The 13,843-nt window shown below is 37.1% G+C and overlaps 2 protein-coding genes across 2 annotated transcripts; one reads left to right on the top strand and one right to left on the bottom strand.

Moving 5' to 3' along the window:
- Positions 1 to 5,530: 5,530 nt before the first annotated feature.
- On the bottom strand, positions 5,531 to 7,164 carry LOC107568507 (probable G-protein coupled receptor 135). Its single transcript, XM_016254475.1, has one exon. It carries the CDS (start codon positions 6,982 to 6,984, stop codon positions 5,632 to 5,634), a length of 1,353 nt encoding a protein of 450 aa, XP_016109961.1. The 5' UTR covers positions 6,985 to 7,164; the 3' UTR covers positions 5,531 to 5,631.
- Positions 7,165 to 8,633: 1,469 nt separating this feature from the next.
- LOC107568510 (JNK1/MAPK8-associated membrane protein-like) lies at positions 8,634 to 13,712 on the top strand. The gene is made up of 7 exons (XM_016254477.1): positions 8,634 to 8,802; positions 8,981 to 9,060; positions 10,266 to 10,420; positions 11,463 to 11,669; positions 11,753 to 11,934; positions 12,424 to 12,500; positions 12,595 to 13,712. The coding sequence occupies exons 1-7, from the start codon at positions 8,799 to 8,801 to the stop codon at positions 12,811 to 12,813; spliced, it is 924 nt and encodes a 307-aa protein (XP_016109963.1). The 5' UTR covers positions 8,634 to 8,798; the 3' UTR covers positions 12,814 to 13,712.
- Positions 13,713 to 13,843: the final 131 nt, after the last annotated feature.

Raw genomic sequence — 13,843 nt, 5'->3', positions numbered from 1 at the left:
AAAGGGACCCTAAATATTTAAAAATTTACAAGACAAAATGCAGCTTCTGTCATTTTTTTCCAGTAAAAATCCTTGTCCTTTAACAATCTGAGAATTCATCAGAATAAAGGCATGCAACAGATTGAGAGGAGGGAGGTAATATAAATATGTCCCTCAAATTGACCAAAAAAAAAAGTATGCTGCCTTTAATGTACACTGTGTAGTACGCATTGAGCAAACGAAACACCTCCCTGCAACACAATGACAGACATTAAGACGAAAATAAAACTTACAGTTCTGATTAATCTGAAATATTCTGTGAACAGCTCAAGGAACAGCGTGAGAAGGAAAGAAAAGCCCGGAAGGCCAAAGAGAACTGCGAGGAGGATGGAGAATTCGACGATCTGGTGTCCGCACTCCGATCCGGGGAGGTGTTTGACAAAGACCTGTCGAAGATGAAACACAACCGCAAGCGTCCCGTCAAGCAGAGCACAGAGAGCAGCAGAGAGAGACCCATCACCAAACTCAACTTCTGAGGAAGCTGCACGAGCGAGTGCTGCTGCCTGCTGATAGAGCTGAGATATTACACACGCGTGCAACAGCTCGACCTCAGTTTAGAACTGGAGAGGATATCCAGGCCCTGTTTAGTGCTGACTGCCAAAATACTTCTTAAGGATTTACAAAGTCTTTTCTAAACATGTAAATCAGTTGTGACAGTGTTTGTGCTGAAGATGACAGGAGTTTGTATGGTGCTTGTGCACCATAGTTCACAGAAATAATGAGCAGAAAGGGCTACAAACTGGTGCTGAAATACAGGAACACCCATTTTCACAACCATAAACCCCATTTATTTCTGTCTGCTCAGATACTGCTTACATTTTTGTTGAGTTATTGTTGGTGTACACTGTGCACTATCAAGAAACAGGCCTTGTTTTTTGCAATATGTGGTGTGCTAAACACTAAAAGTCAGTGTTTTGGAAGCAAAAGTGATTTTTGTCAAATTGTGGGATGCAGTGATACTTAATTGGACGATGTAATTGGTTTGTTTGTAATGAGTATTTCCTTTTGTTCCACTTGTAACTCAAGCACAAGCGTTTGTTTGTTAATAAACTGTCCATTCCAGACCTGTTAAAGCACAACTTTAAATCCACAAAACAACATCTTTTATATTATGTTATTGAAATCAAATTTATTATAAATCTACAGATGCCATGTATTAAAAGTACTGACAGGAACTATAGTGAAAAAAATACGCTAAGGTCAAACTTTGATTGCAAGTACATATATTTTAGAGAATGACAGAAGGATGCAATATTTTTTTTGTGGTTACCAAAAAGAGCATTCATTAAAAACCGCTGTGGATGCAAAACCTGCAAGCAAACCAAACTGTCTGCCATGCATGTATATTCTTGTAATTTCCTTTGTTTGTGTTTAAGGCTGTATATATGTACATATACCCATTGTTAACTCTTCTGACCAAGGCTTTTTCTTAGTCCTTGACACTACTATTTTTTCCTGTTGATCAGATGCCATTGAATCTTTTTCACTAATAGTTCTTTGTAATATTGTATTACTTTGTAAAAGTTTCCTCTGTTGGCAGGATGTTTTGTTTTCTTTATTTAAGAATTCATTTGGATGTGAGACAAGTAATCAATAAATAAACCCCGAGGGTCACTGCATTGGTGTTTGACTGCTGATGTGTCTTCAGTTTTGCGACCTGAAATTATTAAGGTTAGCAACGTGCTTCATAAGTTAAGTGCAGTATTGTTGTGTAATTAAGGATTAGTTCTAGAGTGATTTGTGAATAGTAATCAAACATAAAACATGTTCAAACTTTATTTCAGGCAAACCGCTTTCAAAGACAAAGTATAGCAATATTTATTTCATAATAGCTTGTTTCAAGTCTGAAGTGTCTGATATTTAAAAAAATGAATCATTTGAGTATTTGAAAATGATCATGCAGCTCTCTCCTATTACTGAAACCAACAAGATAAAAAAAATACATTTAATAAGTGAATGACTCTTTTATGCCTGCTTATATTGTCTCTAAAATACATCTGTTTCAAGGAAAGTTTTACATATAAAAGACCCTGTGCTTTTGTTAGATTGGATTATCAACACAATATACCTTTCTAGATCTCTAAAGCTGGTTTTTAATATTAAAAATTGATATAAATTATTTTTATAAATACTGGTGAATGTTTACAGAAAAAGTCAATCCAAACACATTTTCATAAAATATAAAAGACTAAAAAGCACTGATATCTAGAAACATGAATGGCGGTTTAACCCCTCACATCAAACTAATAAATGGCAGTTTTGTTAGTCAAATAAATTCAGAATTTGATCAATTCTTGCTTAAAATTGATATAGAAATTGTTTAAAATATTTAAATACTGATATTAATGTATTTCTTTATTCTGTAAACCATGCTACATCCATCAATTAAGGCAGTTTGTTGGTTGTATTTGTTATTTACAAGTTTCAAGTTGATCTTCCAAAATCTCAGAGAAAAGATTAAGATTTTTCCCCCTTAAAAATATAATGAATTATTTGACTGTATGCTGTTTACAGATCAATTAAAGGAAATCATATTATATTCCTATTTTATTTGGACTTGTTTTCAATTTTGAGCTCTTTTTTTATTACAGTGTAGCAGGTATATGGTTCTGGATGCCTTTTAATAACTGAAGTGTGAAGGGTGTAAACCTAAAAGCTAAAACATTTTACAATGAAAAAAAAGTTTTAGCCCTACTTCTTAAACGACCATGTCATTATGACTGATTGTTCAATTAAAGGGGTGGTTCACTGGGTTTTATCTAGGCTTGATTGTGTTTATGGGGTGCAGTCTAACATGTGTTAATGCTTCGTTTAAAAAAAAAAAAACGCATTATTTTTCGCATAATTTACCTTTATTCCACACCTCTCTGTCCCTTCTTTGAGAAACGGACTGATCTTTTCCCGTTTTTATGAAGCCCCGCCCTCAGAAATAGGCGATGGGCTCTGATTGGTTAGCTAGCCCAGTGTGTTGTGATTGGCTAAACCGCCTCTAGTGCGCGTCTAAACGTCCTGCCCTTCACCTCGGTGGCATGTGTTCCGGTTGTATTGTAAAAGTCGTTAATATCGCTTATCAGTTTGAGCTCGATTGAGAAGCAGATGATATTATTGAAGAGAATCGTGCAGAACCTGTGCAAGCATGGCTTTTAATGGTAGGCCTATGTTATTTGTTTGTTGTTGTCTCATACTTTTAGATACGCTGTTATTTGTAAATGCTACTGCTTATGTTAGCTTTTAATATATGGTTTTATCCTGATTAAAGCTTTAATACAGTACAGCAACCGCATGCGCGTCCATGTTTAATGCTTTCTTATAGCTATGTGAAAATAAGTGTATAATTAGAACAGTTCATTGTTGGAGCTGAGCTGAATGAGAGAGATGCAGAGTGTGTGCAGAGCAGGGGGACGCGAGGAACAATTTTGAGAACAGCTGGTTTTGAACATTGATTTTGAAACCTGTGAATCCATTAGAAGTCCGTTAGTCCCTTAGTTAATCCGTTAGAAGACAGAATCGCGCTTTATATATGAATAGATTTTTACACGCACCTCTAGTTTTCTCTTCCTCTTCTCTAAAGCAGTGCTGCATCGCCTCTTTTCCCGAGGGCGGGGTTTATCTGGGTCTGTGATGTCACGAACCCGGGAAGTAACTCGTTGTAGTCCCTACCAGCCGTTTTTGTAGGCATTAAACTGACAGAATTTTAAAAGATGATATCTCCGTTTGCATTGAACTTTCAGCTTCGCAACTTTGCAGATATTGTTTATGCTCAAACAGCAACATTACACACTAACATTAAAAAAGTGAAATCGCAATGAACCACCCTTTAAATAGTCTTAAAATCCTCTCAACTCTTATACGTTTCACTGTTAATATTCCAGGTCAGTGTTAACACCTCAGAGCAGATGATGAACAGCATGGATATGGTTTTAGGCTGTGAGAGAGATTTCTGTAAACCCTTCAGTTCATTCACAGTGTTGTAAAGCATTTGCATTAGGCTCAAGAGTGAGTTTCGTCACAGACACCCACTAGTCTACACACTTTATCTGCTGATTCATTACATTAATAACCTCATGCTTGGAGAGTTTGGTTTCAAATATAGGTTGATGGTATCAAAAGATTAAATGTAAAAAATACGGTAACACTTTATAACGACTTAATAATCATTAATAAAGAATATATAATGCATAATAATGCATCTTAAATTCATTTACATTCAAACTTTGATATTTTTACTTGTAGGCCTATTTATATTTAAAGCTGAAGAATGTAAATTTTTAACACAGTGTTATGAAAAGAGCAAGCCTAGTCCTACTGTACACTACAATACTGACTCGACCAATGGCGTGAGTTGGGGGCGGGGTTTATCTGTTTTGTTTAGTTTTTTCCGTAAAGCGTCACTTTTACAGTTTGCTAGGTGGCGCTAGTGACGTCTATATTAGTCTACGTACTTCAGCTTTAAAAATACACACAAAATCATGCTTATTTAAACATCATATAACATAATAATATTATTAGGTGATGTACAATCAAATATTTGGAACTGACATGAAACTGATTAGTGTTCCAGTTGATTTAAATGCATATGATTTATTGAAATCTGAAGGGAGGTACTACAGGTGAATTTTTACTTGCAAAAAAATGGAACTGCTGTAATAAAATACATCAGAACAAATCGTTATAAAAAACTACAAAATGTAAAAAATAAATAAATAAAAACATAATAAAAAAATGCAAAAAAATTTAATCGGCAAATTAAATATAATTAAATATGTGCATATTTGCATATTAGTTATATATAGCAAAAGTGGGACCCTACAGAAAAGGTCACATTTTTATTTAATGTGATCAGCAACTTAAAGGTTGGTGATTGTCAGCTCCTTTTGTCAAAAGCTTAATTATTTAACAGAATATTTAATAAAACACTTTTGCTTTTCTAAGATAAAATGGCCCAAGGAAAGAAAGATTAAAAAAATTATAATAACCCGCATGAATATAACTTAACAAGAAAATGATATTAAGGGTCTCTAATAAAATAGGCTATACACTCTAAAAAATGCTGGGTTAAATACAACCCAGTGCTGGGTAAAATAGGGACAAACCCAGTAATTGGGTTGTTTTGAACCAGCGGTTGGCTTAAATGTTTAACCCACCCTTCTGGGGTAATAACCCAACCGCTGGGTCAAAACAACCCAATTGCTGGGTTTGTCCCTATTTTACCCAGCACTGGGTTGTATTTAACCCAGCATTTTTTATACAGTAAACAGAGTGTATGTTTACTGCATGAGCCAAATATCAATAAGCTAAACAGCCTCTTGTATACAATGTGAATGTCATATAAAATCATAAAAAATATATAGGCTATGTCAAAATAAGTTTGAAAGTAAAGGAATTGAAAAGAGTTCAATTCTAAATTAATTATTTGATGTATTAATATCATTGCATTAGAAAAGTTTGTGTTAAATGTTTAAACCTGACTTGACATTTTGTTATCCAATGCAATAAACGAAATTTTACATTTTTAAGTGCGCGACCCAAGTCATTTTAGGTCCCACTGTACACCTGTAGCACCTCCCGTCGTCATCATAAAGTGTGAGCGCGTTACAAACTGGTGTCAGCAGTCTCAACTTTGGGCACCGCCGGTTCAGTGATCGTATCCGGATGCGCATCTCTACAGAAGAACACCGCCGGGTTTTTACAGGCCCACATGGCCACATCTCCGCCGTTGACCGGGCTAGAGGAAGACAGACGGCTGTTTGCGCCGTGGTGGCTCACGTACCGGTCTCTAATCCGGTCCGCCCGGTTCCGGACCGTGTCCGTGCGTTGCGTCTGCGTGGACAGGTACGCGGCGATGTTTCTAGTCCTGTATCCCTCCTCTCTGCTCCGACCCAACAGCATGGATATATTCGGGTTCCTTATGGCGTAAATCAGGGGGTTGATGGCACCGTTAGCCCACGCCATCCAGATGGCCACGGTATCCATAGCAGGATTGAAGGAGTAGCTCCCGAGCGCGGCGATGATGCCCATCAGGCAGTAGGGCCCCCAGCAGAAGATGATGAACACGATCATGATGAGCACGGTGGTGGCGGTGCGCATCTCGCTGTAGAAGCGCAACAGGTGCGCGTAAGTGGTCACCGGCCGCACCCTGATCTCCGACAGCCGGACGGTTTTACAGATGTTGTAGTGGCAGAAGCACATGAGGGCGAAGGGAAGCAGGTAACACGCTACTATTAAAGCTACGCTGTATGCCGTGCCCATCCTGGAGTTGCCAGAGTGGAACACGTACATGCAATGGTAAAACCCCTGTTTGTGCACCACCAAGCGCCTGGAGGTCTCCACAAGCAGGTACCAAGGAAACGAGAAGACCACCGCGGAGAACCAAACGGCCGCCAGGAGCTGGGTCGCTCTCCTGCGGCCGATTTTGGCTTGCGGCTGCCTGACGATAGCATAATAGCGGTCGAATGAGATGAGAGTCATGGTCAGGGTGGAGATGATGCCGAAGCAGGTGTTGAAGAAGCCGTTGGCGACGCAGAAGGGCTCCCCAAACATCCACTTGCCATCCGTGCTGAAGAGCATCATGAAGGAGAAGGGTACACAAAGAACGGCCGTGAGGAAATCGGAGAGGGACAGGGACATGATGAACGCGTTAGTGACCGTTCTCAACTGCCTGTGTTTGATTATAACCACCACGACCGCTGAATTACCCAGACTGGACAGTAAGAAGATGGCCAGGAGCAGCAGCGCCTGCGCAGCCACCGCGATGCCCTGCAGAACCGAGTTCCCCCCCGAACTCTTCACCGGGGTGTTGCTGGGCATCTCGCCCGCGGCTGTATAGTTGCTGGCCTGAGTGCTTAGGCTGTTTACAAAGGGTTTGATGGTCACAATCTCTAAAATGAAGCCCGAGCCCGACATGTTGTCCACGGTTGTCGCGTTGCTGATGCCGGGGAGATCCATTGGACACGGTTAGGGCGCATCCACGGGGTGGAAGAGAATTCATCCCTTGTCAGTATCTCCCGTGTCCGTATCACAGTAAAAATGAGGATTCGCTACGATGTCACAGATGCTCCCTATGTAGTCCTTTGATGCCATACACTGTGCTTGGAGTAAAGAATGCTCCCCGTGTCCTCCGCTGTTACAGACCGACTGTTGATACGAGACGAGACGTCGTTATTCCGCTAGGGGGCGCTTGGAGGCCCAGAAAGCCCATTCACCATTGAGACGCATTTAGATTTCAGGATGTTTTGTGTCTTTTTTGGAGCTATCTTCGCCATAATTTGTTTAGTCTTTTCAAGTTTTATAATATAATGAATTAATATCGGAAATGCAAATGTAAATCTCCCATAGCTTAGTCCATAAATGTATTATTTAAAATTACCAATCGAGTGCGCACCAGTGACTGTGATTGGTCCATTCTAACAAGCGCTGAGAAAAGTAACAGGTAGCTTCTGATCAAGCAGCGTTTGCGCTAGCTTCTTGAATGAATCAAACTCTCCGCTGAATAAAAAAAAAATAGTTTTCAGATGAATTGTCAATAACTTATTAGCTATGTTTCTGCCTCATAAACATATAAACGTTTGCTAGTCAGCCTAAGTGAATTCAAGTAGGCTACACAACTGATTGATTCACTCTGAATAGTGCTGTAAAAACTAGCAGATATGCGACCTCGAGTTTTTTAACGCTTCAATACTACTGACATGGTGAAACTTTAATAGCCAGTGAATTAAAATGTGTGTTTGTCAGCCCATTGCATCTGACCAACACCCGCGCTGCTGAGGCCCGCGCAGTTTTAGACCGTTTGAATGCAACCGCCGCTCTACATACTAATGTAATTTCTGTGATACAGATGCAGGCCCCTGCTCCTCCCCGTGACGTTTGAAGCCGTTGCCATGACACCGGCCCCGATTTTTTCCAGCTGAATTACGCACTTTCTTATGAAGATTGGTTTCATTTCTTGTGCTTTGTGCGCACGCAGCCGCTGATGCAGACCTGCAAACGTTGCCATAAACGCACAATGTACATTTTGTTTTATGTAATTTATTTTATTACTCATCTATCTATCTATCTATCTATCTATCTATCTATCTATCTATCTATCCGTCTAAACAAGCAAAGTGCTTCTTTGCTAAATGATTAGATGCTACGGTGGTGCATACTGTATATAAACAATCAGTGTTGGGGAAAGTTACTTTTAAAAGTAACAATATTGCGTTACTCCATAAAAAAGTAGCTAATTACGTTACTTACTGAATCTGTGTTTTTGTTTTTTTTTGGTGAGTGAGATGAATTAATGCATATTAATATTTATTTCGAACTACAGTAACATCTTCTGATTTCTCTCAACATGGGGACAGGAGAGCTGTCAGTCAATAAATTGAAAAAAAAGTAACTTGCGTTACTTATTTGAAAAAGTAACTCAGATATTCTCTTGTAAATTAAAAAGTAATGCGTTACTTTACTAGTTACTTGAAAAAGGTAATCGGATTACGTAACTCGCGTTACTTGTAATGCGTTACCCCCAACACTGTAAACAATAGACCTGAATGGTTGTCATATCATATTTTATGTATTTATATACCAGCAGACACTGCAAATCTGGCCAGTGAGTGGCGCTGTGAAACGGTTCAATTTGAGCAGCACGTTCCACATCCCACGAAGAAGACGGAGGCGTTTCATTTTCCGGTTTCTGTTTCGTCGTTTTGAACATACAGCTTGAAATCAACTAATCCAATAAACTGAGCGATTGAATATTTTGTAATGCTGCATATGACATGGGTATGTTAAAACGATCATGAATAATTGCGATCAGCAAATGACAATTTACAATTCATCCATATTTGCTTTCTTGCTGTTGATAGAGTCGCTAGTTAGTTTACTGCACACAATTCAAATGTTTTATATAGAATTGAAGGATGTTATGATTTTGAATGATGTTTTTCTGGGTGCAATGCAGCTGTAGCAATGAGCTCCACTTGTCCTGGGCTGTACTGTGGAAGGACCATCATAAATGACTCTTTTGAAGGAGAATGTGGGGTAAGCGCCTCTTTTTACGTTAGTCGGTCCAAATAAAACACACACAAATTATTTAAAGGATGATTACAATGTGTACCAATGCAAAAACTCATATGTACAGTATAACAGCACGATTATGTGCATTTTACTAGTTCACGGTTGTTTTATTTGTTAACATTAGTTAACATGAACACGAATAAACCTTTACAGCATTTATTAATTTCGGTTCATATTAATTTAAACATATACTAATGTTTTTTTTTTTAATCAAATGTTGAATCTGTTAACATTAGTTTATGCAAATGAACTTATTATAACAAATTAGACCTTATTATTATACGTTTTGCTTTTAGTTCTACACACATGTACATCTAAGAGAACTACTGTCAGTTGCACTCTTTAAAATAAAGGCTCTTTATAGGTGTATGGTTCCATGAAGCACCTGATGGTTCTTTTAAAAAGGTTCTTCAATAGCATTGTTGAAAAAAAAACCTTTTGTAAGCTTATATTTTTAAGAGTGCAATGCAACAGTAATCGCCTGGTCATTCGAGAACAGTTCTGCTTGTTTCTGATGTATGATTGGAGAGTTGGTGGTGTTTTGTGGACTGGATTTAATATTTTGGAGTTGTTTTGGGGTTTAATAATAACCTTCATCACTCTTATTATCAAGGTTTGTCCTCGTGGCCAGAGAACTAACTTTGAACTAGTTCACGGTTGTTTTATTTGTTAACATTAGTTAACATGAACACGAATAAACCTTTACAGCATTTATTAATTTCGGTTCATATTAATTTAAACATATACTAATGTTTTTTTTTTTTTATCAAATGTTGAATCTGTTAACATTAGTTAATGCAAATGAACTTATTATAACAAATTAGACCTTATTATTATACGTTTTGCTTTTAGTTCTACACACATGTACATCTAAGAGAACTACTGTCAGTTGCACTCTTTAAAATAAAGGCTCTTTATAGGTGTATGGTTCCATGAAGCACCTGATGGTTCTTTTAAAAAGGTTCTTCAATAGCATTGTTGCAAAAAAAACCTTTTGTAAGCTTATATTTTTAAGAGTGCAATGCAACAGTAATCGCCTGGTCATTCGAGAACAGTTCTGCTTGTTTCTGATGTATGATTGGAGAGTTGGTGGTGTTTTGTGGACTGGATTTAATATTTTGGAGTTGTTTTGGGGTTTAATAATAACCTTCATCACTCTTATTATCAAGGTTTGTCCTCGTGGCCAGAGAACTAACTTTGAAAAGATATGTGAGGAATGCAGCGGATGTCCTGAGCTGTATGACTGGCTGTACCTGGGCTTCATGGCGATGCTGCCTCTGGTCCTGCACTGGTTCTTTATTGAGTGGTTTTCTGGGAAGAAAAGGTAGCCGGCAGAATTTCTTGTTCTAAACAATAGGATGATATATGTGGCAATATTATTGTGCTTATCTGATTAGCTTGTGTTTTGTTTTGCAATATTAACTCTCAAAAGTGATAGGTTCACCCAAAAATGAAAACTGTGTCATCATTTACTCGGCTTTCCACACCTTTATGCTTTTCTTTCTTCAGGGTTTCTGCAGGTTTTATGAAGGTAAATTTAAGACCAAGTAAAGAAAATGTAAGGAATCAATTGAATGGAACACAATACTGTACATCAATACGGTCTCTAAATGCAAATGTCGTGTAGCAATTCATTAGAAATAACCTTTGCTGCAAAAAAGTGATAAATATTTACTTGAGAAGCAAAATGACCAAATAAGAAGTCTTGTTTTCTGAAAAATTGAATAAAATGAAGTGAGTTTGTGATTAAAACAAGAACAAATATCTGCTAATGGGCTCAGAAGAATCCACTTAATTTACAGGGAAAACAAGTTTTCATACCTCCTTGACATGTTTGTTCTTGTAATACGCATAAACTCGATTAATTTTGTTTAGTTTCTCAGAAAACAAGACTTTTCATCTCAAGCAAATGCATTTTTAGATATTTGTATTGGCAAACAGAACAAAAATACTGAGGAAGATTATTATTTTTCTTTCTTTTTTTGTAGCGCGTGCAACATTTAATGCCATAGCTTTATGAATTTAAAAGTTTCAGCTGTGATTTATGACCTTTTTATGCCTTAATTTGTGGAAGGGGGACTTCAGACTCACAGAAATCACATTTCTCTTGAGAAGCATGGTATGAAGAATGTTTGCAATCAAACAGTTTCTGTTCTCGTTGACTTCCATTGCATTTTTTGTTTCATACAATTGAATTATGAAACATTCTTCATCATATCTTCTTTTATGTTCCGCTGAAAAAAGGAGCTCACACAGGTTTGGAATGACATGAGGTTTGCCAATGAGATTGTCCCTTTAAACTTGAATAATGCGTTTTTTTTAAGTGAGCTTCAAACTAACCTATGCTCTCTTAATATCATCTCCAGTTCTAGTGCCCTTTTCCAGCATATTACCGCTCTGTTTGAGTGCACGGCTGCTGCCATAGTGACTCTGCTTCTCAACGATCCTGTCGGCCAACTGTCTATTCGTTCCTGCGAGGTTAAGGTGCTTTCTGACTGGTACACCATGTTGTACAACCCCAGTCCCGACTACGTCACCACTCTGCACTGCACGCAGGAGGCTGTGTTCCCTCTGTGAGTGGCCTTTGCAAAATGACATTTTATTTGATTTGAGACACCAGTTATTTCTGCTGCTTTCTGATGACTTGTTATTTTAGGTACACCATTGTGTTGATCTACTACGCCTTCTGTCTGGTTTTTATGATGCTTCTGCGGCCACTTCTGGTTAAAAAGATTGCGTGCGGTTTAGGCAAGACCGATCGTTTCAGGAGCATCTATGCAGCGCTGTACTTCTTCCCCATCCTCACTGTCCTGCAGGCAGTTGGAGGAGGACTTCTTTGTGAGTGTCACTCTTTTCTTTTTTTTAATGAACATTTGAAAGTGTTCCTAGTTGACATCAGTATTATTTTACTATCACTGAGATACTAATATAGATTTTAATAATATCTTGATTCTTTAATTATTTTTATATTTTCTGTTGATTTAAAAATTTTGTAATTTTGTTGTTTTTGTCACTTTGATTTAAAAAAAAATTTTTTTCTTTTTATTTCAGTTTTAGTTAAGTTAAATTAAATGAAAATCAGCAACTAGCTGAAATTAAAATCTGAATTATTTTTGAATGAAAATAAAATTAATTAAAGTTTTATTTTTATTAGTTTTTATAAAATTCCTGTATATATATTTTTTATACATTTTATTTTTATTGCTATTTTTTTTATTTCAGTTAAAGTTTATTGTCTTTCAAGTAACATTTTTTAAAATGGTTTTAATTTTAGCTCATTCTAATATCTCTGGTTGACACTTGCATTTCCCTTTCTTATTTCATCAGATTATGCATTTCCATATATTATTTTGGTCTTATCTTTGGTCACGTTGGCAGTTTACATGTCAGCTTCGGAGATACAGGTAAATACATTGTGTACTGTTTTTTTTCCCCCATAATGCCTTTTATTTCATTTTCAAAGACGTGTTAAAACTCTTTGTGACTTATCTCCCACAGTCTTTCAAAAACCTTGTGGCTAAGAAGAAACGCCTCGTGGTTCTCTTCAGCCATTGGCTCCTCCATGCGTATGGTATCATTTCCATATCCCGACTGGATAAACTGGGGCAGGATTTGCCGTTGTTGGCTCTGGTGCCTGGACCCGCTCTCTTCTACCTGCTGACGGCCAGGTTCACAGAGCCAAACAGAATTCTGGCAGAGGGTGGGAATGGACACTGATGTCACTTCCTGTGTAGGAGAATCACCTCCCTTAAACTCATGTTAGAGACTTTTAATTTAATGACACCTTTGGCACGGACACCAAAGAGCCATAGTCATTGCTTATGATATAGTATGTTGCCATAAAGTTTTCTTTTAATATTATTTGTTGTTTGCGTGTATTGAACAGAGATCAAATGAAATACTTTATGAAGAATGTTCTTACTTCTTACCTAATTGTTTTTCTTTGAACCCTGAAAGCGAATTTTGGAAAGTAGTAGTCGATGTTTTTGTAAATTTATGGTAACTTAAGTACATATGACTCATTTAAGTTTTGGTACTTTTTGTGATTCGTACCTGTTGTCAAGAATAGATACAAATCAACAATTTGTTGTAATGTACAATATATATATATTTTTTGTGTGATAAATATGAAACAGCTGGTCTGTGAATCTCCTGAGAGCCCTGAAGTAATGTTAACCATTTTCATATGACAAACTTTGTTGTGCCAAAAATAATTGTATGTATTTACACGCTTTTTCATGCATGGATAAAAGCTTAACACTATAAAAGGTATGTTGTGACAAATTTGCATGTGGCATTATATGATTGTTTTGCTGCTAAATATGTAAATCTGCATACACATTGTATTGTGAGAATAATTATGTAGGTTTCAATGTTCTCAGACCCTCATCCTCACAACTTGATTAAAGATTTCTCTTATTAAGAATGTATATTTATACGTTCTACAGTGAAGTGTGGAATATAACAAACTGATTAGAGATATTAATGTTTTACAGTTTTATACTACATGTAGTAGTATATGTTATACATGGTGGTGATTTACATTCATTGCCATCAGATCTATGAAAATGAATGTTTGTCAGCTTTGTTTAACTTGAATAAACTGTGACAGATTTTTGCATAGATGTGATATAATTAACAAAGATTAATACATGTAGAAAATATTTTGCTCATTGTTAGTTCATGTATTCTAATGCTCACAAATGAAACCTTATTACCCTACTCTCTATAGTCATACATTTTAAAT

This window comes from Sinocyclocheilus grahami, unplaced genomic scaffold, assembly GCF_001515645.1.
Source record: "Sinocyclocheilus grahami isolate Dianchi unplaced genomic scaffold, SAMN03320097.WGS_v1.1 scaffold1251.1, whole genome shotgun sequence".
Classification (NCBI taxonomy): domain Eukaryota; kingdom Metazoa; phylum Chordata; class Actinopteri; order Cypriniformes; family Cyprinidae; genus Sinocyclocheilus; species Sinocyclocheilus grahami.
The sequence above is the reverse complement of the archived record's forward strand: the minus strand, read 5'-3'. Positions and strand labels throughout refer to the sequence as shown.

Bases quoted from the DNA above. Each gene is read 5' to 3' on its own strand.
- LOC107568507 (XM_016254475.1), bottom strand. From the start codon at position 6,984: ATGGATCTCCCCGGCATCAGCAACGCGACAACCGTGGACAACATGTCG.
- LOC107568510 (XM_016254477.1), top strand. The intron at 9,061-10,265 runs GTAAGCGCCTCT...CTTATTATCAAG, and splicing joins CTTTTGAAGGAGAATGTGGG to GTTTGTCCTCGTGGCCAGAG. The intron at 10,421-11,462 runs GTAGCCGGCAGA...TATCATCTCCAG, and splicing joins TGGTTTTCTGGGAAGAAAAG to TTCTAGTGCCCTTTTCCAGC.